Below are 27568 nucleotides of genomic sequence, written 5' to 3'. Positions count from 1 at the left end.
CAAACTATAATGACTCCTGTGTATTGTGATGCAAGTTGTGATTTTATTTGGCTTTAAATTGTTATGGACTTTATGTTCTAGCTTTCACTCTTAGAAGATGACCTATGTCCCCTCTGTTTCAAACCATGGCATCGCTAGCTCCTGACACCAGGCAACTCACATAAATTCACCCAATCAGTCAGCTTCTTGGTAGTAAATAAGAAATGAGACTCTACTGGTCTCTCCCTTCCTGTCCCCACTTGCCTTCCCAACTGTAAGCCTTAAGCATCCCATCCCTTTTTCTGCTTCCTGGTCTCAGACATACCTTTTTCCCAGGAACCATCTTGCTCTTTTCCTCCCAGATCCACTTTCTGACTACTCTTGTGTCTTTTGAACAACTCATAGTTTTTGTTCATTTGTTTGACTTTAGTCAGTTGACCTTGTGGCTTAGTTGTCTCATCTCTACAAGAGGAATAAGAGTAACTTCAATGAAGACCATACACAAGTGAATTGGTTATTACATAAGGCCTATGTTAACAGTGTATTTTTTCTTAAATACTGAAATTGATACTGAGTGGCCAAATATCCTACTAAGAACTTTGCATAATTTTGTAATTACTGTGTATTCCAATTTTTAAAAAGAAAATGTTTTTAAAATTCCTTAAAATTTTTATTTTAGCCCTTTCTAGAGCAAAGTATCTAGTCTCTTTAGCTAAGGTAGAAACTATAGTCATGAGCATTCTATTCTTCAGTTATTTAAAATACTATAACTTATATGACAACAAGAACATATGTAAGGGATATTTACTGATGCAAAATCTCATATATAGAGCAAAGGCCACCAAAGACTTGCCTTTGTCCTCTTCCTTAGAAAGCAAGCCTTTAGAATCAGGTTTCTGTTCTTTGATCTGAGAACTTTATGCACAATGAAACAGCATAGTGAATGTTAACTTCTCACTAGACGATAACTGTGGAACTTTCCTCTCCTTGTCTTTAGATGAATCCAAGGCAGTGGAGCCATATCTCTGAAAGTGCCAAAGACCTAGTCCGTCGCATGCTGATGCTGGATCCAGCTGAAAGGATCACTGTCTATGAAGCACTGAATCACCCATGGCTTAAGGTACATGAGCCCATAGGTGGCCATCTACACTTTGTGTGAATGCTTCCAGTAATAGGAATGTATTACTCTAGAGAGCAACTCTCCCCACCTTTCTTCTGAGCACTTTTTTTTTTTTGAGTTTTGTTCATCTTGTTTGCGGTTTCTGGACAGCATCTGTAAATATCAGAGTAGAGAATATACCATTCTAGTGGCATTTAGCCATCAGAGGGAGCAGAGACAGATTAAGGCAGAACATATCAGGGAGGAAGTCATGTTTGTTCTCCACCAACACGTTTCAAAGATGTACAGCAAGAACAAGTGAAGCATTACTGTGTTTATGACAGAAAGTTATGATCTTTACTTTGGGTGTATGGTTCATAACATTTTTATTTGCAGTAGATACTAAATATGGATTTATTGTTTCAGGAAGAAGCTAGATTTTTTTTAAAGATTTATTTATTTATTCATGAGAGACACAGAGAGAAACAGAGAGGCAGAGACGCAGGCAGAGGGAGAAGCAGGCTCCATGTAGGGAGCCTGACGTGGGACTTGATCCCGGGTCCCCAGGATCATGCCCTGGGCTGAAGGCAGACGCTAAACCGCTGAACCACCCAGGGATCCCAAGAAGCTAGATTTTTAAAATTTTTTCTCTGTACCATCTTGCGAATGAGTATTAAGGAAAATTGTAAGTTGGGACATCAATGAAACAGCACTATTTGATTAAGACATTCTACAGTTCAGTAATTCCAGGGAATTCTCACTTTAGAGGAGAAAACAAAGGCTTAGAGAGGTTGAGAAGCTCACTCCAAGTCACAGAAGCTGTCAGTAGTGGAACCAGGATTTTAATTGAGTCTTCACAACGCTTTCCTTTGCACTTGAGATCCTCTATCTTCTACTTACTCAAGGATATCACTCCAGCAATATCTCCTTTCCTGCATTGTCACTTTTCTGGCTGTGTTGAATCTAGTAAGCTACAGTTTATTTTTCTTATACATACACACACCTCCTAACCCTACAACCCCCTCCAACTTCTGCTCCCCTTGACAGCACTAAGTTGACTGTACCCACTTTATTCAGTTCTTTCCATCTCTTGTTCTTGAACCCACTCTGGTCAGGGTTGTAGTCCTACCAGCTCCACTAGCACTCTCATCAAGTCATTAATGACCTTCACATTACTAAGATTAAATCTCCAGCCTTCTCCCTTTTGGCATCTTAGTACAATTTGACCCTGTCCTTCTGAAACACTGTACTCTCTTGGCTTCAGGACACTTGACTCTCCTGGTTTCCCTTGTACGTTTCTGGCTGCACCTTCTCAGATTGTGTTGATTTCTCCTCACCTCCCCCACACACCTCTTCACATTGGAGTGCCACAGGCCTCCATCCTTGCTCCTCTTTTTCTCTGTCTCCACCCTGGCCCTTAGAGACCTTAGATATAGTTTTAATGGTCTTAAGTGCAATTTGTACTCTGATGAGTCCTGAATTTATATCTTCAGAGCAGGCCTCTCCCCAGAGTTATTCTTTCTTAACCCAATATACCATCTCGCCCCCTAAAACCTCTCTGATTTCATCCCCTACTCCTCTCTTCTTCCTCTGTTCCCCACATAATGGCATTGTTGTGGTTCCTCAAACAGCAGGCACATTCTGGCTTCAGTAGCTCTCTTAGTCATGCCTGTTCCCTAGAACACTCTTCCCCAGATAACAGTCATGGCTTCTTCCTTTACCACCTTCAGATCGTTGCTTAGCTATCAGCCTCTTAGTAAGATCTTTCCTGTCTACTGAATTTAAAATTAGGGAGAAGGAATGCCCCCTACTGCCAGTATTCCTCGTCCCCCTTCCCTGCCTTAGTTTTCTCCATAGCATTTGTCACCGTAAGACATACCTATATTTACTTGTTTGTAGCCTATTTCTCCCCCTATAAAAATATCAGCTGCAGAAGAGTGGGAATTTGGGGTCGTTAGTTCACTTCTGTCTAGCACTCTAGAAAGTATCTGGCATATATTAGGTAGGTACTCAATAAATATTAGTTATTATTTAATGAATGAACAAGTGAATGTTCATTATATTACACCCTACTTCCCTAGAAATTATGCAAAAACAATAAAATATTAAAATGTATATTAATAATGTATTTTACTGTCAATGACATGGATGATGATATTAGAGAACAATTTTGAGATTCCAGCGGATCCTGATTCTCCCTTAAGAACATGACTTATCGGGGTGCTTGGGTGGCACAGTAGGTTAAGTGTCCGATTCTTGGTTTCAGCTCAGGTACTGGTCTCAGAGTTGTGAGACCGACTGCCATATCACTCAGCATGGAGTCTACTCAAGACTCTCTCTCCCTGTTCCTCTGCCCTCCCACTCTCTTTAAGAAAATAAATCTTTAAGAAAAAAGAATATTACTTATCAAATCTGCATTCAACTCTCTGATATGCAGTTCTGATTTTCTTGACTTGAAATAATTCAGTTCTAGTTATTCCTGATTTCCCCCAGAATAAAGTAGGTAAACCGGTTCTTAGATATGTTCTTAGTATTTTTTTTCCAGAAATGACCAGTGTAGGGAAGACTCCTATTTTCTCCTTTGCCTTAGTTTCTCCATTATGGGGATCTTTTGTTCATTAGAAGCTAGTTTAAATGCCAGAGAACAATGAAAATGGAAGCCATATTAGTCATTTATTAGATCCTTTAGAAAATTTGGCTCTCATTATCATGCTTATCTTGACTAACATTTATTTTTGAAAACCCTTCTCCCTGCAGTGATTGTAGTTCTTGTTCTAAATATCTGAGCTAATACATAATGGAGTTCTGCACCAGAAAGACAATAGACAAAAATGTCAGTAACTTAAATGAAAAAGTTCCAGAAAGCTGTTTGAGCTCAGAATCTTGCGCCATATCTGAATTACAATTTACCTTCACTGCCATCTGAGATGGAAGAATTCCATGATGATGTTCTCTAGTTGATGCAAACAGGCTTCTTACATTAGATACTTGTCCGTGTATACTTGTAACTCATTGCTCTGGATATAGTTGGTGTTAATTTAGTAAAGACTACATTTAAGCTAAGTTTATATATGAAAAACTCCTGCATAACTGCAAAGTAAAGAAATAAGATGAGGAAAGTCTTTGTAGTAAAGAGTGCCCAAAGTCATAATACCATTGACTGTGTGTCAAAAAAAAAAAAAAAGAATTATTTCTTTGGTAAAACCACAAGAAGATGTCCTATTCAGTCATTTTATATCAGAAAAGAATTTGAGTAAATAGCGCAAGTAATACCTGAATGTCTTATGATTGTTAAATTATACTGTGTTTAACGCCTTTATCTAAATCAGTGATGTTTGCTATGAATATTCATTCCAGCAAAAATAAGACCAACTAAAATTGTGCTTTCTTTTTTTTAAGATTTTATTTATTTATTCATGAGAGATACAGAGAGAGAGGCAGAGACATAGGCAGAGGGAGAAGCAGGCTCCATGCAGGGAGCCCGTTGTGAGACTCAATCCAGGGACTCCAGGATCACTCCCTGAGCCAGAAAGCAGATGCTTAACCACTTAGCCACCCAGGCATCCCAAATAATTGTACTTTCCTTATAGATGACTGTGCTCTTTTCACATCCTTTGTAGCCTTACTATGTAGACCATAAAGTACATTGACTATAATAAAATATGAAAAGGGTGTTTCCATCAAGCTAGTCAATTTGAATTTTGGAAAAATCAGTCATGCCAGAGAGAGAAAAGCATAGTCTGGCTGCAAAACAGATTTTCAGTTGATACTAATACAACATAAACACATGGAAAGACAAACTCAAAGAAGTCATAGGGGAGATGCATCACATGAGTACAGAAGTATGGGCTCAGGAAGACCAGTGAGGTACAAGAGAGATCACTATCATCTGGAGCTCCAATGAGGGCTCCAGGAAAGTCCAGGAAGCACAGGCAAAGCATCACAAAGTGTTCATGGCATGTGGGTATGGGGGTAGGAAGCAAACTAGTATAATATAAACGTCAGCTCTTTGAAGGACTGACTGGAAATTCTGGGTTGAGGGAAGAATACATATAGTTCAGAATGCTAAGTTGAGTACATGGGGTGTAGATGGTAAAAAGCTACTGCAAGCTTTTGAGGGACATTACAGTGCAAACAGCAAGCTCATATAATTCCTTTGGACACCATGTGCAGGTGGGTTGTCTGGGAAGGATAGAAGTGCTGGAGGCAAAGAGAGCCAGTAGCAAAGCCATGGGAGTCAGGAGGTGAAGGAGTCCTGGACCCAGGGAGTAAAGGTGGAAGTGGAAAAGAAATATTCAAGTTATTTGGAATCAGGAAGCCCACGGGAGGGTTAAACAGCTAGAGTGGAAGTGATTTTCTTCTAAACTTTTTATTTTGAAAGACTTTTAGACTCACATAGAAGTGGCAAAACCAGGGGCGCCTGGCTGGCTCAGTCGGTAGAGCATGCAAACACTTGATCTTGGGGATTGTGCATTGTGCATTGGGTGTAGAGATTACTTAAAAATAAAATCTTTTAAAGAAATAAAATTAAATATTTGAAAAAAATTTTTAAAGAAATGGCAAAAACAGTACAAAATTCCCATGTACACTTTGCCGTTCTTCCCCTTGTTAATAACATCCTATATAACCATAACTAGGAAATTGACATTGGAACACTTAGTAAACTGCAGGCCTTATTCGAGTTTTACCTGTGTGTGTGTGTGTGTGTGTGTGTTTCTAGGAAATTTTATCACATGTATGGAAGTATATAAGCTTGACCATAATTAGGATATAGAAGTCTCCTGCCACCCCTCATGCTACTCCTTAATAATCACATCCTCCCCTAATAACTACTGATCCATTCTCCATCACTATAATTCTTATCCTTTTGAGAGTTTTATATAAATAGAATCATACAATATGTAACTGTTTAGGAGAAACTCAATCTCCCTTGTGTTTCCCTTTTCCTCTCACACAACTACCATACTCAACAGCACTTCTGGCACCAGGTGTGTCTGGGTTTTTTTTTCCCCATACCAAGTAATTCTCTGACACCAGCTAGGTGTCCTAAATTTTAATTCATTTCTGATACTAACTGAAATTAATGTAGACCCCACAGCTTAAAGGCTTGGTCCCATGAGACTGTCCCCCACTTCAGATGCCAATCACAAGTAGTAGGTCCCCAGTTACCCACAACTACTATCTGACTTGGCTACAAATTGGAGGTTCCCATAACCCACCTACCCCCAACCTTAGATTTGATTATTTGCTAGAACAGTTCATAGAACTGAGGGAAACACTTAGGTTTACCAATTTATTATATGATAAAGAATATGGTAAAGGATACAGATGAAGAGATACATAGAGTAAAGTTAGAAGGGTCTCAAGTGCAGAAGTTTCTGTTCCCAAGGAAGGTGGGGTATGCCACGCTCCTGTCATGTGCATCTGTTCATCAACCCAGAAGCTCTCCAAACCCATACTTTGGGAAATTTCACAGAGGCTTCATCATGTAGGCATGCATTGATCATTAACTCTCTTTCCAGGCCCTCTCCCCTCTCTAGAAAATGGGGTGGGGGGCTGAACTTTCCAAGGTTATATAATACTGACTTGGTCTTTCTGGTGACTAGCCCCCATCCAGGAGCTCACCCAGAATCACCTCATTAAAACAAAGATACTGCAGTCAGCCAGGAAATGCCAAGCGATTTAGTAACTCTGTCAGGAACTAAAGTCAAAGACCAAATATTAGAACACAAGATGCTCTTAGTACTCTTATGACTTGGGAAATTACAAGGGTTTTAAGAGCTCTGCATCAGGAGCTGGAGTCAAAGACTAAATGTTAGGACAAAAGATTCTCCTTAGCACCCATGTTTACAAGGGTTTTAGGACTCTATGTCAGGAACCAGGGTCAGAGACCAATATACAGATTTGTTATTAGTTATTACTTTACAGATTAGGGTTTTTTGCTCAGCATAATGCCTTTGGGATCCATCTAAGTTGTTGTGTAGATCAATAGTCCTTTCCTCTTTATTATTGAATAATACTCCACTGTATGGATGTACAATACTTTACTTATCCATCCACCTTTTGAAGGGCATTTGAGTTGTTTCCAATTTTTGGCTAATACAAATAAGGCTGCTCTGAACATCTATATATAGATTTTTATTTCTCCAAAGTAAAAACCTGTGAGTGGGATTGCTAAGTCATATGATAAGTATATATTCAACTTTATAAAAAAAATGCCAAATCATTTTCCAGAGTGGCTGTATGACTTTGCTTTCCCACTAGCAGAGTTTGAGAGAACCAGTTGCTCTCTGCCCTTGTCAGCACTTGGTAATGTCAGCATTTTTTTAACCATTCGTAATTGCTTTTAGGAACATTTTTATAGCACCTGCTTAAAAAATCCCAGTTGGATGATTCTAACATCTGAGCCTTCTCTTGTGTTGATATCGTTGGTTGTCTTTTCTCATTTAGTTTGAGATTTTCCTGTTTCTTGGTATGAAGAGTAATTTTAGATAGTATGCTGGACATTTTTAGTATCATTATATTATGAGACTATGATTCTTATTTAAATCTTCTATTTTAGTAGGTAGCTAACCTGATTAAAGTCAGAATACATGTCCTGGCCTACTTTTAGGGCTGTAGTTCTAATGCCAATTTCATTTCCAAAGCCTTTGCAGTACTCATCTGGTCTTCCCTGCTTGTGCACCACTCAGAGGCTCATCTGAAAACTGGGAGGTATTCCATACCATAGTTCCATCTTAAAGCTCTTGCTGGGATCCCTGGGTGGCGCAGCGGTTTGGCGCCTGCCTTTGGCCCAGGGTGCGATCCTGGAGACCCGGGATCGAATCCCACGTCAGGCTCCCGGTGCATGGAGCCTGCTTCTCCCTCTGCCTGTGTCTCTGCCTCTCTCTCTCTCTGTGAGACTATCATAAATAAATAAAATTTTAAAAAAATAAATAAATAAAGCTCTTGCTATGTTGATCCTGGTTGGTTTTAGACATGGGTTTATTGGAGATGTGCCACACATACTTCATACATAGATTGAAAGACACCCCCCCCCTTCCCCTGCTCTCTTCTCTGTCATCCTGCCTCTACTCTCTAGGGAGTACAGTGCCACCTCCTTGCTGCTCTTTGCATCAGGCAGGCCTGGGAAAGTGGAAAGCGCTCTGAGGGGGAGAAAGATTCTTTCATGGTGTCCCCCTGGAGTAGGGTGCATGCAGTCAAAAGTGTTCTGTCCTGCAGAGCCACCTCTTCTCAGTCCTTGGCTAAAGAGATTAGTCTTTTCTTGGGGCTCATTTTTCTGTGTTCCTTGTCCATGGAGTTTCCAGGTTGTGGGCTGCTCTCACATCCAGGCAAGGATATGTTAGGTGAAAAAAAATAAAAATCCCAGTGATATCACCAAAGATCACCCCTCAAGTCCTGAGATTCCCTCCCTAGTCTGCCTCTTCTCCAGCTTTCAGAGCTTTCTGTCAGTGATTCAAAAGGGAAAGCGAGAAATTTCTTTGTTATCAAGAACACTAAAGAATTAGGCTTTGGAAAAAGAAGTGTTTATTCTGTTGAAAAGGGAATACCTTAAAACTCCATGCCAGGGGTGCCTGGGTGGCTCAGTTGGTTGAGCATCTGACTCTTGATTTTGGCTCAGGTCATGATCTCAAGGTCGTGAGGTTGAGCCCACATCCAACTCTGCGCTTAGCAGGGAGTCTGCTTGAGATTCTCTTCCTCTCCCTCTCTCCCCCTTCCTCCCGCTCATGCACGCATATGTGCACATGCACTCTCTTTCTCTGTCTCTAAAACAAAGATTTTTTTAAAAATCACCATTTCTTGCTCTAGGATCCAGCCATGCCACGTATCTTTCAAGCCATTTTCCCTAGGTCCTGTCTTTGTCTCACATTTGGCATTAGCTAGAAAACCAATCTCCATTGTACTATCTGCAGAGTACAAAGGATCTGAAGACCTTTTTTTTAATAGCAGTAGAAGTTTTTTGTTACATATACCTAAAATGTTAAGCTATTTCAGTTTAAGCAAAATGCAGTCAGATTTTAGCCTCAATGCAGTAGTAATAATTAGAGACTCCCTACCTGCATTGTCCAATAAGAACTTTCTGTCTTGAGAGCAATATTTTATATCTGAACTGTCCAGTGTGGTAGCCACTAGTCATATATTGGCTCTTTATGCTTGAAATGTGTCTAGTACAACTGAAGAACTGAATTTTTAATTCTATTTAATTTTTTAAGATTTATTTATTTGAGTGAGAGAGAGAGAGAGACCATGAGACCATGCAGGTGGAGGGAGGGGCAGAGGGAGAGACTCTCAAGCAGATTCCCCTCTGAGCATGGAGCCAGTTGCAGAACTCAATCTCATGACCACGAGATCACGACCTGAGCCAAAACCAAGAATTGGACATTTAATCACCTGAGCCACCCAAGCATCCCTTAATTGTATTTAATTTTAATGAATTTAAATTTAAATAATCTTACCTAGTGGCTACTGTACTAGACAGAGAAGACTTAGACTCTTCATTCAAAAACATGCTGTTACACGGTTCACCTTTTTTGGAAATAGTAAATAAATAAAGACAATTAGAAATGGGTCTCAGGTAGGGCACCTGGGTAGCTCAGTGGATTAAGTGTCTGCCTTTTGCTCAAGTCATGATCCAGGGTCCTGGGATCAAGCCCACATTGGGCTTCTTGCTCTGCCGGGGAGTCTGCTTCTCCCTCTGGCCGTACCACTCGTTCTCTCTCTCTCTCTCTCTCTCGCCCTCTAATAAATGAATAAAATCTTTAAAGCGAAAAAAACAGAAATGGTTCACAGATTTAGCCCATTGTAATTTTTACTATATTCTATTTTTACCTTTTTCTTATGCTATAGGAACATATTTTCATGTAGAAAACAACCAAACTTATTTAGTAAGCTGTTTGTTGATACACACATACATACACACTTATAGCACTCCTAAGTTACTTTATATCAAAGGTTTACACATGTTGGCTAACAAAAAGGATTATTAAAGCCAATCATGTGCCTATACAGTGTCTCATTTAATCTTCATAAAAATCCTGTAAGATTAGTTTTCAAAAAGAAACAGCTGGAAAAAAAGAAAGAAAAAGCTGAGAGAATGTAAGGTCATACAGCCAGTCAGTACCTAAATGACCCAGAATTTAAACAAAAGTCTTTCTGACTCCAAACCCACTTTCTACTATATTATACAGCCCCTTTTTTTGTTTGTGTTCTTTCTCTTCTTCTGTTAAAGACCTTCCTGGGTTTGCTTTTTTCCCCCTCTATTCTATCAAAATGCAAAAACAAGTTTTACTTAAAAAATAATACAAAGCCCATTTCGATGTTTGTTTTTCAGTATATGTTGTTGGTTAAACATCACCAGGCATAACACAACTTAAAGGTTTTTGAGGTTTTGTGGGGGTTTTTTAATTAAAGTTTAGTTGACATGTGTTATATTAGTTTCAAGTGTACAACATAGTGATTTGACAATTCTATACATCAGGCAATGCTTGCTACAATAAGTACAGTTACCATCTGTCACCATACAAAGTAATTATAATATTATTGACTATATTCTCTATGCTGAACTACATCCCCATGATTTATTATTTTTTTTTATAACTGGAAGTCTGTACTTCTTAATCCCCTTCACCTATTTTTGTCTGTCCCCCCTCACTCCCCTCCTCTCTGGCAACTACCAGTTCTCTGTATTTATGAATCTGTTTCTGGTTTTGCTTGTTCATTTGTTTTGTCTTTTATTTTATTTAAGTGGGCTCTGTGCCCAAAGTGGGGCTTGAACTCACCACCCTGAGGTTGAAACTCACATGTTCTACCAACTAAGCCAGCCAGGCACCCCTGTTTAATATTCTGGATTCCACATATAAGTGAACTCATATGGTATTTGCCATTCTCTGTCTAAATTAATTTAGTGTAATATTCTGTAGGTCCATCCACGTTGTTGTGAATGGCAAGATATTATTTTTATGGCTGAATAATATTCCATTGTGTATTCTGTGTGTGTGTGTGTGTGTGTAATCACATCTTCCACAAACAGTAACAGCAACTCATTAAAAGATTCCATTGTTTGTTATAGAATGGTAATTTTATGCCTTTCTCTGCTAGTTAATTATTCAATAAATTCTTGTGACTTCTGTATTGGTGAACCTCTTCTGGCTTAGTGCAGGAAAAGGACATTAAGTCTCTAGAGATAATAAAATCCTTTCCAAGATGTTTAGCATGTAGAATCTGGCAGATATGCAAATTGTAGTCATTTTGATATCAAGCATTCATTATATGTGTACTCGAGAAAAATATAATTTTGCTTTCTAGTGGAACTTTTATTATTTTAGTCATTAATATAGAAAATACGTTGGGCTCTGCACTCAGCAGAATCTACTGGAGAGTCTCTCTCCCTTTGCCCCTTCCCCCCTACTCTTGTGAACTCTTTCTCTAAAATAAATAAATAAATCTTTTAAAAAAAAAAAAGAATAAAAGGGATAATGCCTCTGAATGTCCTAAATTCAGTGCCTGGGACAGAGTTAAATATTTACTTAATACCTTCTAAATGTTTATGACCCTCCAAAAATTTATTTCCAGCCCAGATTTCTCTCCTGCACTCCAGGTTTATGTGTCCGAGTACCTACTTGCATTTCCACTTGAACTTTAGATATTTGAAGCATAACATACCCAAAACTACAGTAATGATCTCTTCCCCATCTCCATTGATGTCAGACTTCTAGTTGCTCACGTTGAAAACCTTGGTGTGGTCTTTGACTCCTCTCTTTCTTTCACACTCCACATCCAGTCTCTCAGAAAATCCTGTTTTCTCCACTTCCAAAATATATTCAGAATTAAGAAGTCCTGTTCTTGGAAAGACACTGTAGGAGAATGAGAAGATAAGCTATGAATTGAGAATAAATATTTCCAATTTGTTTATCTGATAAAGGACTTATATATGTAGATTATGTAAAGAATTCCTTCTTTAAAAAAAAAGATTTTATTTATTTACTCATAAGAAACACACAGAGAGAGAGGCAGAGACATAGGCCAAGACAGGAGCAGGCTCCATGCAGGGAGCCCAATGTGGGACTCAATCCCAGGACTCCAGGATCACGCCCTGAGTCAAAGGCAGATGCTCAACCACTGAGACACCCTGGCATCCCAAGAATTCCTTCTTTTGAACTGTAGTTGACAGACAATATTATATCAGTTTTAGGAGTACAACAGTGATTCAGTGTTTATATACATTATGAAATGACTACTATGATAAAATCTAGCTACCATCTGTCATCATACATAGTTGCTACAGTATTATTAACTATATTCCCTTTGCTGTACATTATATCCCTGTGTCTTACTTATTTTATAACTGGGAGTTTGTACCTTTTAATCACCTTCCCCTATTTGGGAAGAATTCTTAAAACTCAATAATAAGAAAACACAACCCAGTTCAAAACAGGAAAATATTTAGAACAGACACTTCAACAGAGAAAATATATGAATAGCAAATAAGCACATGCAAAATTGCTCAACATCATTAGTCATCAGGGAAATACAAAGTAGTGCCACAATGAGATATCTATATGTACAGGTATCAGAATGGCTAAAATAAAAAAGACTAACCATACCAAGTATTAGTGAGGATATAGAACAACTGGAAGTGATATACTGCTATGGAAATGTAAAATAGTACAACCACTTGGGAAAACAGGTTGGCAGTTTCTTAAAAGTTAACCATACTCCTATAATATAACTCCTAAGTATTTATCTAAAAGAAATGAAATATATGTCCATACAAAGACTTGTACATTAATGTTCATAGCAGCTTTATATGTAATAGCCAGACTTTGGAAACAACCCACAGTTGATCAACAGATGAGTAGATAAACAAATTATGGCATATCCTTACAGTGGAATGCCAGTCAGCAATAAAAAGGACTGAACTATATATACTTGCAACTACATGGATGAAGTTCAAAACCTTTATGCTGAGTGAAACAAGTTGGAAAAGGAGTATGTACTGTCTGGTTCCATTTATATAAAATTCTAGAAAATGCAAACCAATCTACAGTGACAAACAGCGGCTTCCTAGGAACTGGGAGGGAGAGCACAGAAGGACATGGGGAAACTTTTGAGAGGGATGGATAATTCATCATCTTGATTGCAGTGAAACTTTTATGCTTATATAACATCAAAACTGATTGAATTATACATTTTAAACATGCAGTTTATTATATGCTAATTACAGCTTGGTAAAACTTTCTGCAGAAAACAAAATATATTCAGAATCTTTCTTTTTACCTTTTTATTCTCCATCTGATTTCATCTATGGTCTCCCCACTCCCAGATTACTGCAATAGCCTTCTAACTGGTCTCCCTACCCTCCCTTTTTTTCCAAACCCTTGCTCCCTTCTAATCTGTTTTCAACATAACAACCAGAGTCTTCCTTTAAAGTTGTCAGATCATGTCACTTCAGCTCAAAACCCTTTAGTAGCTCCCTCTCCCACTCAGAATAAAAGGCTTTTTATGGCCTGCCCCAACCTTTGTCACCTCTCTGATCTGATCTACTATTTACTCCACATACATAGGTCTCCTTGCTAGTTCTTGAAAATTCCAGGCGCACTCCCTCCTTTGGACCTTTGAATTGGTGGTTCTCCCTGCCTAGACCACTCCCTCACCACTTTTGGGTATCCTCACAGTAATTGGGCCTACTTTGAACATCCTATTTTAAACTGCAATGTACCTAATCCTCTTATTCTGCTTTAATTTTTGCTTTATTCCATAGCACTTTTATCATACTCCATTATTTACCTTTTTGAATTTTCTTCTCCTATTAGAATATGGAGAACACGAGGGCCTGAATCTTTTTTGGTTTTGTTTACTGATGTACCTCAAGTGCATAGAACAATGCCCAGCACATAGTAGACTCTCAAGAAATATTTCTGAAATGAATACTTATCTAAATCTTTGATACATTGACAAATTAGAGTAGAACCAAAAGGGGTGTTAAGAAGAAGGACAAGAGGTTTAAAACATCCATGGGGAATAGGTAAGGCAACTGGAGACATCACAGAGAATAGTTTTAGTGGAAGCATGATCCCCCTCTTAGCTACTGAAGGGTAATTATATGGAAGAGGTAGTATGTTTACTCTGTGATGTTGCAGAGGACAAAGCTAGCCCAAACAAGCCAGGTATGGGCCCAGGCTAAGTAAGAACATTTTTACTTTCTTAAAATTATAATCTATCATAAAATAACTATCACCTACTGGATATGGTCAAACAGAATATTTCTCCATCAGGGATTGAAGAGAATCCCACATGGAAAAATGGTTGAATTACATGACCTTGAAAAGTTTGTTCTAGTTCAAAGATACAGTGATTTTTTTAAATCCAGTTATTCCAGACAACTCCAAATGCTCAGTCATTTGTGGAGTTAATTTTTCAAATGCTTGTTTAACCTGACAAGATCATATCAAAGGTAACTTCATACTTAAGTAATTATGATTAATTATGTTAGCCATATAGCCGTATCTGAAAAATATATGACCCATTATTTTAGCCCTCTATTATTGCTAAAAAGATAATTTTACTATCAGTTTGGACCTTCATAGCCCTCTTTTAAGAATGTTTACCAGTATCATGGAATAAAATCTCCAGTATTCTAGAATTCAATCTAAGTTTCACATTTAAGAAATTTGGGCTAATTTTTTGTTTGTTTTACATTAAATTTCTTCACTTTTTAAAATGTCTACATATGTTCATTATCTTTCTTCTTTTATAGGAGCGGGATCGTTATGCCTACAAGATTCATCTTCCAGAAACAGTAGAGCAACTGAGGAAATTCAATGCAAGGAGGAAACTAAAGGTAACTAAAGAAATCAGCAAAAAGCTTCCTTACAGCTAGATTCTCACTTCTAAACTTATTTCAATAAGACTTTGGTTTTTAAATCATTTAAGGTAATATTCTAAGTGTGAGTTTAAACAAAAGGTTATGATAAATGGAAGAGTAATCACATTTTAGATTTGTATTATCCTGAAAATTCATAGCAGAGATATAATTACTTTTTTTAAGATTTTATTTTTTTCAAAGAGAAACTGAGAGATAGCAAGAGAGCACAAGCAGGGGGCAGGGAGGGAGAAGCAGGCTCCTCGCTAAACAGGGAACCCAACTCAGGGCTTGATCCCAGGACCCTGGGATAATGACCTGAGCCGAAGGCAGACAAGACACTCAACCAACTGAGCCACCCAGGTGCCCTGAGATATAATTACTTTTAAAATAGTAATTTACTATTATCCATTATTATTATTGAATGTGAACATAGGCCACATTTTCTCAAACATAAATATTTTGACAAGAAAATGTGAGTTCAGCTCAATGAAAACAGTACTGGATTTGAATTGGACAACCATCACAAAGCAATAAAAATCCCCACTACCTTGGTCTACTAGAAAATATTTTCAAATTACTTTCCTCACCTTTTCTTTATTCTTCCTAGGTACCTTTCTCTTTTTACCACTCTTTCTATCCTCTACCTCACCAAAAAAGAATATGGTAATTACCCCATATGGGGACCCCATTTGATTTTAAAAGGTTTTGAAAAAGACCAAACAAAAATAATGGAGTCCTTTTAGCACTATTCAAAAAAGTTAGTCAGTCAGTTACTTAGTTAGTTAGTCAGTTAGTTATTTCAGAGAGAACACACATGCAAGCAGGGGGAGGGGCAGAGGGAAAGTGAAAGGGAATCTCAAGCAGAGTCCATACTGAGCTCAGAGCCTGATGCAGGACTCGATCCCATGACCCTGAGATCATGACCTGAGGCAAAACCATGAGTCAGACGTTTAACCAACTGAGCCACCCAGGCACCCCAGCACCATTCAAAAATTTTGTGGGACAACATTCCCTCCCCCTTCCCAACAGTGGAAATTCTGTTATATTATGGTCTTAAAATTAACTTATATTTGATTTGTTTTTTATTACTATAAAAAATAATTTTTTAACTTTGTCCTCTAAGTGGTTGGTTACTAGTCCTCCTTAGCCCTGCCAACTATAAAGCTTTGTAAGTATTTTCAGATATGTCATAAATTGTAATAACATTTACTATTATTCAACCCCTGAAAGATGTGAATAAATTGTATACAACTCTAGATTTATTTTTTTTAATTTATTTTTTATTGGTGTTCAATTTACTAACATACAGAATAACCCCCAGTGCCCGTCACCCATTCACTCCCACCCCCCGCCCTCCTCCCCTTCTACCACCCCTAGTTCGTTTCCCAGAGTTAGGAGTCTCTCATGTTCTGTCTCCCTTTCTGATATTTCCCACACATTTCTTCTCCCTTCCCTTATATTCCCTTTCACTATTGTTTATATTCCCCAAATGAATGAGAACATATAATGTTTGTCCTTCTCCGACTGACTTACTTCACTCAGCATAATACCCTCCAGTTCCATCCACGTTGAAGCAAATGGTGGGTATTTGTCATTTCTAATAGCTGAGTAATATTCCATTGTATACATAAACCACATCTTCTTTATCCATTCATCTTTCGTTGGACACCGAGGCTCCTTCCACAGTTTGGCTATCGTGGCCATTGCTGCTATAAACATCGGGGTGCAGGTGTCCCGGCGTTTCATTGCATTTGTATCTTTGGGGTAAATCCCCAACAGTGCAATTGCTGGGTTGTAGGGCAGGTCTATTTTTAACTGTTTGAGGAACCTCCACACAGTTTTCCAGAGTGGCTGCACCAGTTCACATTCCCACCACAACTCTAGATTTAGAAGAACATTTATATGAATTGGGGGAACTATGTAGGTGACAATATTATGCTATAGCACTGAACTGTCCATCATGGTAGCTGGTAGCCACATGCAGCTATTTAAATTTAAACTAATGAGAATTAAAATTAAAAGATCAGTTCCCCAGTCACACTAGCACATTTCAAATGCTCAGTAACCAAATGTGACTACCAAATCAGACCACCCAGATATAGGGTATTTCCATCTTTGTAAAAAGTCCTATTGGACTTTGATATTATACAGCAAGGGAAATGGTAACATGTCATTGTTGGTAATGATGATTCTCAGCTAAGCCTCTCTCTTAATTGTTTCTGCAGTCGAGTTCAAACTCGCTCTAAAAGTCCTTGGCAGGGGCACCTGAGTAGCTCAGTGGTTGAGCATCTGCCTTCGGCTTGGGTCGTGATCCCGGAGTCCTGGGATCGAGTCCCATATCACGCTCCCCAGGGGGAGCCTGCTTCTCCCTCTGCCTATGTCTCTGCGTCTCTCTGTGTATCTCTCATGAATAAATAAATAAAATCTTTAAAAAAATTAAAGCCTTTGGCAAAAATAATTATTAATGACATGCCATTATCAAGATGGTGCCCAAAGAAGTTTCCCCTGACTTGGATATATACCTGAACCAATGTAGCCTACAAGAGAAAAAAACAATCTTACTATCTAAAGTGAAATTTGGTCAGCTGTTTTTGAATTTCATTTCCTCCCCAAAGAAACGATTAATTATACATTTTTCTCAACTCTTCCCTAGTCTTTTTAACTCTAATGCTGCTTTGGCCTTTGTAACATTGCCCTGTCTTGGGCTGGACCTTTCATTGCCCAAGTACAGACCTTTTGCCATAGGGCTCAGATTTGCCCCATCACAAGAAACCCAATGCTATAGTTCTCCTGGTGCCACAGAATCAGACTTGGGCCTAAAATAGACAAAGTGGTGACTAAGATTCATTTGGACAGGGCAAAGCTGTTACAGCAGAGAGGGGTCATATGAACTTACCACATCCCTTTGCAGAGCTATTTAAAGTTTCAAGACCCACCAAACAACCTAGAATTAGGAACATCAACAGGGTTATCATTGAGATTTTTTTCAGCATCTGGTAAGGCTGTATTCCTTTGTGTGATTCAGCCATCCAGCTAAAGCATGTTATATCTACCTTTCTCAAGGAACTCATTCTCCTCATTCTGCCTCTTCTGTGAGCTCCTAAAACAGAGATTGCAACTTTGCTAGCTTTCAGAGCCCACCACATAACTTTCTTTCAGATGAACATCTGGGTACCCATCCTTCTACCCAGGCACTATTTTTAAACTCCTTAAAAATTGGGCAACAACCTAATTTTTATGACTCCCTTTGAAATGATTAAAGGAAAGTTTCCCAGAAAGCAGTAGAAAATTGCTTTTGTTATTCAGAGAAGAAAATTTTTATTATCTGTGGTAGGAAGAAAGAGAAGGAGTACAGCATTATAGGAAAGAGTGGGCTCTGGGCTACATCGACTTGGGGGAATCCTAGCTCTGACACTTCCTAGATGTGTAACCTTGAGCAAGTCATTTAAATGGTGTGCCTTGGAGCACCTGATTGGCTCAGTAAGTTGAATGTCTTTGATTTTGGCTCAGGTCATTATCTTGGGGTTGTGATGTACTCAGCGCAAGTCTGCTTGTCCCTCTCCCTCTGCTCCTCCCCCTTGCTCCTGCACACTAGTGCATGCTCTCTCTCCCTCTCAAATAAACTCTTTAAATGTATATAAATATAAATATATATATATATATATAAATTCTCTTTTCCTCAGTTTCCTTGTCTACAAGATGGGAATAATGACAATAGCTAACTCATAGGGCTGTAAGAATTCAATGAATTAATATATTATAGCAACTAGAACAGTACCTGACAATCATAAGTGTTCCATACACGTTATTTGTTATTTGTTATTAACTTTATCATTGTTACTGTTTTATTATGAGTCTTTTTTTAAGATTTATTTAGAGAAAGAGAGAGAGAGAGAGTGTGTGTGTGTGTGTGTGTGTGTGTGTGTGTGTGTGCACGTGCAGGGAGAACGGCAGAGGGAGAGACTCCACACCCAGCATGGAGCCCGACTTGGGGCTCCATCCCACAACCCTGAGATCATGACCTGAGCAGAAATCAAGGGTTGGATGCTTAATTGACTGAGCCTCCCAGGCGCCCTTGTTTTATTATGATTCTAATGTTAATACCTTTGAGTTGGTACTCTGTTTATAAATAAGTGTAATTCCAAAATAGATACTCCATACTGTTTTAGCTTTTTTCTAGTCATTGACATTAATATTTTGAAGGTTTTATTTAAGATTTTATTATTTATTTGAGAGGGAGAGAGAATGAGTGAGAATACAAAAGCAGGGAGAAGGAGCAGCCCTGGTGGCTCAGCAGTTTAGCACCACCTTCAGCCCAGGGTGTGATCCTGGAGACCTGGGATCAAGTCCCATGTCAAGCTCCCTGCATGGAGCCTGCTTCTCCCTGTGGCTGTCTCTCTGTGTCTCTCATAAATAAATAAATAAAATCTTTAAAAACAAAAGCAGGGGGAAGAAGAAGCAGACTCCCTGCTGAGCGGGGAGCCCAACATGGGGCTCAATCCCAGGATACTAGGATCATGACCTGACCAAAGGCGGAAGATTAACTGACTAAGCCACCCAGGTGCCCCACATTTTGAAGTTTTAAAAGTTTTTTAAAATGTACAGAAAGAGCACCTGGCTGGCTCAGTCAATGGAGCATGCAACACTTGATCTCAGTCGAGGTCATGAATTTAAGTTCCATGTTGGAAGTAGAGCTTACTTTAAATGAATGAGTGTATAAATAAATAAAAGTATAGAATACCAAAAACTTCTTGGATAATCTCTATTTATGTATCTCTTCCAAAGTCATTCTGCTTAGGCTATTCCAATCACTTCAATCATCATTTTCCCTCACAGTATATACAGAGGATCTTATACTTGTCGTATGTTATAATATTTACTTCCCTTCTATTACTTGCCTCAAGTGTCATTTCTGTTATGAGATACACATTCTTTAAAGCAGTGGCTCTCCAGACCAGCAGCATCAGTATCACCTTGGAACCTATTAAAAAAATACAAATCCTCAGGCTTTAATACAATCAGGAAAGAAAATAAAAGATATCTAGATTGGGGAGGTGCATGAGTGGCTCAGCTGGTTAGGTGTCTGCCTTCAGCTCAGGTGGTCCTGGGATCGAGTCCCACTTTGGGCTCTCTGCTCAGCTGGGAGCTTGTTTTCCCTCTCTCGCTGTCTGCTGCTCCTCCTACTTGTGCACTTGCACTCTCTCTGTCAGATAAATTAAAAAATTTTTTAAAATTGGATTGGAAAGAAAGTAAAACTGTCATTGTTTATAGATGACACGATCTTGTATGTGGAAAATCATAAGAAATCCACACAAAAAAAAAAAACTTACAGAATTAACAAATGGGTGCCTGGGTGGCTCAGTCAGTTGAGTGTCTGGCTCAACTGTTTCAGCCCAGTCATGATCTCAGGGTTCTGGGATCAAGCCCTGGTGAAGCTCTGTGCTCAGCTCAGAGTCTGCTAGAGATTATTTCCCTCTTTCTCTGCTCCTCCCCTTGCTGGTGTGCTCGCTCTCTCTCACTCAGTCCCTCTATCAAGTAAATAAATAAAATCTTTTAAAGAAAAAGAAAGAAAAAAAAAGAAAAAGAACAAACAAGACAAGCAAGGTTACAGAATACAAGATCATTCTGCAAAATTGAATTGTATTTCTATAAATGAGCAGTGAACAACCTTAAAATGAAATTAAAAAACAATTCCATTCACAGTAGCATCAAAAAGAATTAAATGCTTAAGTATAAATTTGACAAAAAAAATATGCAAGACCTAGAGATTTCTACTGCTGAGAGAAATGAAAGCAAATTAATGAAGAGACATTTAATGATCATGGATTGGAAGACTCAGTATTGTTAACAGTTTTTCCCAAGTTGATCTATAGACTCAACACAGTCTCTTAAGCAGAAATTGACAAATTCATCCTAAAAATTCATATGGAGATGAAAGGACCTAGAATAGCCAAAGCAATCTTGAAAAAAGGACAAAGTTCAGAGCTCATACTTTGCAATTTTGACACTTAACTATAAAGTTATAGTTATCAGGACCCTGGTACTAGTTATGGGATAGGGACAGACATGTAGGTCAGCAGGACAGAATTGAGAGTTCAGGAATAAACCCATATATTTATGGTCAGTTAGTTTCAATAAAAGTGCCAAGGCAATTCAATGGAAGGAATGAATCTTTTTTAAGATTTTATTTATTTATTTGTGAAAGACACAGAGAGAGAAGCAGAGACATAGGCAGAGGGAGAAGCAGGCTCCCTTTGGGGAGCCTGATGCAGGATTCAATCCCAGGACTCCAGGATCACAACCTGAGCTAAAGGCAGATGCTCAACCACTGAACCACCCAGGCACCCGGGAATGAGGACTTTTCAACAAATGGTGCTAAGACAATTGGATATCCATGTGCAAAAAAGATATAAAAGGCCACATACTGGATGATTCCATTTATTTACAATATCTAGAATAGGTATTGATATCTGTAAATCTATAGAGACTCAAAGTACATTGGTGATTACTAGGTGCTGGGTGGTGACTGCTTAACGGATATGGGTATTTGGGGAGGGGGTGATATTTTGGAACTAGATAGAAATGGTGGCTGCACAACATTGTGAATTACTGAATACTGCTGAATTTTACACTTTAAAATGGTTAATTTTACGTGAATTTCACATAGCCCGCTTTTTTTTTAGTACCATGTGACAAAATACTCTTCTTACATACTGGTTTCTTCTTCAGTACACTTAAGGGATATGACACATTATTCCTGTAGTAACAGTGACTCACTGCACCACTCAGCTCACCCAAGGGACCACCCCTTCCATGGCCCCAATTATGCTAGAGGTTGGAGGGGCTTGTGTTTATTGAAAAAGACTCATGGTTGATCGTGATATGTCCCCCTTATTGAGAGTCATTACTCTTTTTTTTGCAAAATTTTTCTGCAAAATTCTATCATATATATCATTATTTAATCAGCTGTTGGACACGGAAATCACTTCCACTTTTCCACAGCCATAAATACTATTGTATTGTCTATTTTCATTAATAAACCTTTGTATACCTATGATTATATTCTTAGGTTAAGTTTTGTGCTACTGGAATTGTTGGCATCAAAGTATATATGTGGGGACACCTGGGTGGCTCAGCGGTTGAACGTCTGCCTTTGGCTCAGGGCGTGATCCTGGAGTCCCGGAATTGAGTCTCACATCAGGCTCCCTACAAGGAGGGAGCCTCCTTCTCCCTCTATGTCTCTGCCTCTCTCTCTGTCTCTCATGAATAAATAAATAAAATCTTTTTTAAAAAAAAGTATGTGTATTGAAGACTTTTGATCTCTATAAATAACTTGTCCTCCAAAAAGCTTATACCTATTTGAATAAATTTTTATGTATTTTTGGTGAGTTTTACTTTTGAGGTTGAACCTTGTTCTCATTCTGAAAGTTTCGTGAAACTTTTTTATGTCAGAATATAAAACATTACTTATTTAGTTGGCTGAAATTTCAAGATTATCACTCATTATTCATTATAGTAATATCGATACTCAATCAGAAAGTGTTTCTTTCCATATTTGTACATTCATTTTGGCATTTAACCTCTCAGTGGGCTACAGGAGATGATAAATCCCTAATAAGAAAATTATTTGGACAATTAGCATTAACATCATATTCAGACCTTTCACGTGTAGATTTAAAAAAGCTAATGAAACCCTGCATGTGATTGGATTATCACGCACTTCTTTTTTTATTCTCTTTTGTTATTTTGTTTCACATCTGTAACAGTGGAAAATTTGCGTTTCTCATTTTGGTTACATTTCAGATGTTGATTTTTCTTCCCTCTTTTTGTTTTACACTAATCTCTAAAATTTTAATACTTTCCTTTAAAAAAAATCCTCTTGACCATACTTTAATAAACTCCATAGGCCTCAGTATAAGACTAGATACGAGAATCATATTTTCTCAAATTGAATATTAGGATGCATGAGACAGACTAGGATCTAAGCTGTCTAGAAAAATCTGTGCCCTGGAGTGTCTCTTAAGGAAGCATACCTGTACTGTAACCCTGGGTGCCATCTACTTAGAGTTACTGAGCAAAGGGTCAGGTTTGGGGGTGGGGGTTGCTAGGAGAGTGTCTGTCAGCATCTGAGGTTATCTAGGGAAGAGGCTCAGAACAGTATCTGTTCTAGAAATCATCTCCTTTGCTTCATAAGTTCTTTCTTTTTTTTAAGATTTTATTTATTTATTCATAGAGTCACAGAGAGAGAAAGAGAGGCAGAGACACATGCAGAGGGAGAAGCAGGCACCATGCGGGGAGCCCGACATGGGACTCTATCCCCGGTCTCCAGGATCACGCCCTGGGCTGCAGGCGGCGCTAAACCGCTGCGCCACCGGAGCTGCCCTCATGAATTCTTTCTACCTCTAGAAAGCAAATTTCCCTACAGTAAGCATGTCAAAGAAATTTTGTAAAAAATAGGAGCAGTAGGGGCACCTGGGTGGCTCAGGTCATGACCTCAGGGTTATAAAATTAAGCTTTACACCAGGCATGGATCCTGCTTAAGATTCTCCCTCTCCTTCTGCCCCTACCCCCCAACCCCTGCTCATGTGCACATGTGTTCAAGTGCACACTCTCTCTCAAAAAAAAGAAAGGAAAGGAAAGGAAAGGAAAGGAAAGGAAAGGAAAGGAAAGGAAAGGAAAGGAAAGGAAAGGAAAGGAAGGAAGGAAGGAAGGAAGGAAGGAAGGAAGGAAGGAAGAAAGAAAGAAAGAAAGAAAGAAAGAAAGAAAGAAAGAAAGAAAGAAAGAAAGAAAGAAGAAAGAAAGAAAGAAAGAAAGAAAGAAAGAAAGAAAGAAGAAAGAAGAAAGAAAGAAAGAAAGAAAGAAGAAAGAAACAAACAGAAGCAATATCCTCTATTTGGGTAAATTTATTACATTCAGTTCAGGAAATGGTGAGTTGAATCCATGTGATTGAATTTAGAGGATAAAACTTTATTCCCTACACTGTATATAGAGAAAGTAAGGGAAATTTCTGATAACTTCTACAATTCTCCTTTATTGATTTTGCAAATTGCAAAAGTATAGCCTGTATGCTTCTCTGAATTACCAGTTGGTCCCTCGAATTCCTGAACTTTGCAGACCTAGAAAAAGTTTGTTTAGGAATGCCTATTTCAGTATTTAACATTGCTGTACTATATACATGCAATAGTTAGCCATATGTGGCTATTTAAATTTTAATTAATTAATATCAAAGTTTTAAGTTTCTCGGTTACACTAGCCACATATCAAGTGTTTAGTGCCACATGTGGCTGATGGCTACTGTATTGAACAGTACAGGTATAGAACATTTCCATCATCACAGAAAGTTCTACTGTACAGCACCATCCAGAGTCTTGGCACCTCCAAGAGTAATGCTTACACCAAAACATCACCTTTGAGGGGTCAACCAGGAAGCTTTAATAGCTGTCTTTTGGCAGTCTTCCCCTTCCTATTAATTCAGCAAGAACCAACTTTAAGGATTTATTGAGGACCTTTGTACCTAATGAAAGGCAGCATTTACATGCAGTCCTCTCCTGTAGTGAGAAGTGATACAGAAGCAGTAAGTTAGCCCAGCAGTTGTGAGTTCCAGCTACTCAAAGCATTAAGTCTGGTATCCAAAATGTACCAATGATTCTGAAAAGTGAAAATTGTTATTCTAGTATGAACAGTAAATAAATAATACTTGAAGTGATTTTGATCTTTCTCTTGATTTTACAAAGCAATTCTATTAATTCCTAATTCTGAAATATAGAATGTATCACTTCCTAAGTTCGGCAGTCTAGCTTTTGAAAGTTATTTTGTACCTTAAAAGACCATCTTTATAAAATACTTTTACATAGACCCGAAAAGATTCCTAAGATACCTATTCTGTGCAGTTGTTCTGAAATATAATCTTACCTACTACACTTACAAGTCTCATCATTCACCTTCTTCAGAGAGAAGATAGCACAGCCTCCTTTTTAGTCAGGTATCCTGACTTAATGTTAGAAAATTCTTGGTTTAGACCTGCATTTCTGTTTTGTTTGAGTACCCTATCCATACAGACTGCTGACTAGACCAAATGATCATATTGCCTGTGACTATATGGAGAGAAGCTGGGAGCTCTGATGTAATCAATCATCTCACCTCATTATCATCGAGGACCTAATTCTTACATGTAATCAACCCGAACTCTTTAACATTTCTACCTTGAAATGATGTTTCAGCCTTCGGTCATTCTGTTCAACCTCAGCCTCTCCATGTTCTTCACCCTTTCTAGGGCTTTGAGTTCAGTGTTCTGAGCCCCAATAAGATGATCCTTTCTCAAATCTTTATGCAACATGAGTATTTATATAACTCTGTGATGGGTTTCGCCCTCTCAGTATATTATAATATGACTATGTGTTATTTTGTCACTTGGGTACAAAGCCAATTCTACATGTCATCACAAATCTTGTGTTTTGTATTTAGATTTTTTAAAAATACACCTCCCTGGGATGCCAGGGTGGCTCAGCGGTTGAGCATCTGTCTACCTTTGGCTCAGGGCGTGATCCCAGAGTCCCGGGATCAAGTCCCGCATCAAGCTTCCTGCAGCCTGCTTCTCCCTCTGCCTGTGTCTCTGCCTCTGTGTGTGTGTCTCTCATGAATAAATAAGTAAAAATATACCTCCCTCTCTTGTGCTGATCAAACTTCATAATGCTTGTTTCTGGGCTGGGGTGGGGGGTGGGCACCAACAAGAGAGTATTGGCTTTTGGCTGTTGTTTTCAAGTCAGCAATTTGTATTTATTCTCCTGTTCCTTTCTTGATAACTCTATTGCCTCCTTAAGTGCATTCAAGAGTTTAAGTTAGCAGAAGTCTGAGCTAACCATTTTCTTGTTTTCTACTTCCTTAAATGAGGCACAGAATCAAATAACTGGGAGCATTTTGATGTTTGACATATTAACAATAGTTAGGATTGAGTTGAGAATTTTATTACTTGTAGTTCTCTTTTAAAAAAAAAGATTTATTATTAGAGAGAGAGAGAAAGCAGTGGGGAGGGGCAGAGGGAGAGGGAGTCTTAAGTAGATTCCACGCTAAGCGTGGAACTTGATGTGGGGCTCAATCCCACAACCGTGAGATCAGAACCTGAGCCAAAACCAAGAGTCGGATGCTTAACCAGCTGTACCACCCAGGCACCCCAGTTCTCTTTTTGTTTGAATTCAGAATTTGCCTAATTTGCTTAGTACAAAATTGTGTCTTTAATGTCTGTTACAATAGTAGATTGTGAATAGTCTTCTTAACTCACAATTTTTATGTTTCAGAACATACTAAAGCATACCTTCTAAATTAAAGTGGGTAGAAAACTTCTGGTCAAGGATTTAATAAACTGGGGAGTATGAAGAACTACCTGTGTATAAGATCTAGATTTGTGTTGTTGTACCCAACAGTCTCTTTCATAACAGTAGTATATGGTACAGAGGTTGGCATACTATAGCCTGGGCACCAAATCAGGCCCATAGCCTATTTTTATATATAAAGCTTTATTGGGACATAGCAGTGTACATTCATGTACGTTTTGTCTATGGCTGCTTTCATGCTACAATGGCAGAGTTGAATAGTTGCAACAGAGACTATGTTCCCTGCAAGCCTCAAATATTTGCTATCTGGCCCTTTATAGAAAAAGATTTTTGACCCCTAGTATAGTAAAAACCCTTGAACTGGGAGAGTAGTCAGAGGACCTCAATGCTCTCTATGCTTGATTTTATCTCTTAAAAGTTGGCAGCAACCTTTACAGGTTGCTAAACCACTCTAGACCTCAGTTTCCTCACATGCAAAATGAGTCTTAGAATGAATCATCCCCTAAGGTTATGATTCTATAAATCTATAAACTGTTTTAGAACCATTTTGCTGTTTTACATAAGAGCTTTGCATTGAATATTCAAACTGCATGTAGTCACTGAGTTTAGAGAACTAAAGAAAACTGCTAACCATAAGACAGATAAATTAGGAACTTGCTACTATTGTTTTAAAAGAATTTACCTCTCTCAAGGCTCTTTTAAATAGTGCTTTCCTGGCATAAGTATTTCTAGATCTTTGATCATAGTAGTAGCTAGAACAGGCCCTGAAACGTAAACCCAACATATTAAGAAATTCAGCTGAACTTTATTTGAAAATAAAAATAAAGCATCATTAAAATTTAGTTTCAGTGTGTGGGAAACTTTTGATATATAAAAATTACATTCCCACCCAGCTTTTAGGGAACATGTGTATATGTAAAATGAAATAAGCTTCTACTATAGAAAGAAGAACTTAACATTCATTGCTATTTTTTCATCATGGTAGGTGGCTATAAAATTCTGCGTAAGGGCCTCTCATGCATTAACCCTAGACTTTCAGAAATCTAAGAAGTTGGGATACCTGGCTGGCTCAGTCGGAAGAACATGTGACTTTTAGTCTTGGGGTTGTGAATTCAAGTCCCATGTTGGAGGGGCACAAGTGGCTCAGTGGTTGAGGCCTGAGGCCTTTGGCTCAGCTTATGATCCCGAGGTCCTGGGATTGAGTCCTGTATCAGGCTTCCCGCAGGGAGCCTGCTTCTCCCTCTGCCTATGTCTCTTCCTCTCTCTCTGTGTCTCTCATGAATAAATAAATAAAAT

At 38.5% G+C, this 27568-nt stretch overlaps 1 protein-coding gene across 13 annotated transcripts in view; it reads left to right on the top strand.

Annotated features, from left to right (window-relative positions):
- The window catches only part of CASK (calcium/calmodulin dependent serine protein kinase), a 351636-nt gene that overhangs the window by 230135 nt on the left and 93933 nt on the right, over positions 1-27568 (top strand). For all 13 annotated transcript variants that reach the window (XM_049107681.1, XM_049107679.1, XM_049107674.1 and 10 more), the window contains exons 8-9: positions 977-1099; positions 14835-14918. In XM_049107681.1, the coding sequence (XP_048963638.1) occupies positions 977-1099; positions 14835-14918 (207 nt within the window). The remainder of the gene's footprint in view (positions 1-976; positions 1100-14834; positions 14919-27568) is intronic.

Source organism: Canis lupus, chromosome X, assembly GCF_003254725.2.
Source record: "Canis lupus dingo isolate Sandy chromosome X, ASM325472v2, whole genome shotgun sequence".
NCBI classification, from domain to species: Eukaryota; Metazoa; Chordata; class Mammalia; order Carnivora; family Canidae; genus Canis; species Canis lupus.
Note: the sequence above shows the minus strand (reverse complement) of the source record. Positions and strands in the feature narration are given on the sequence as shown.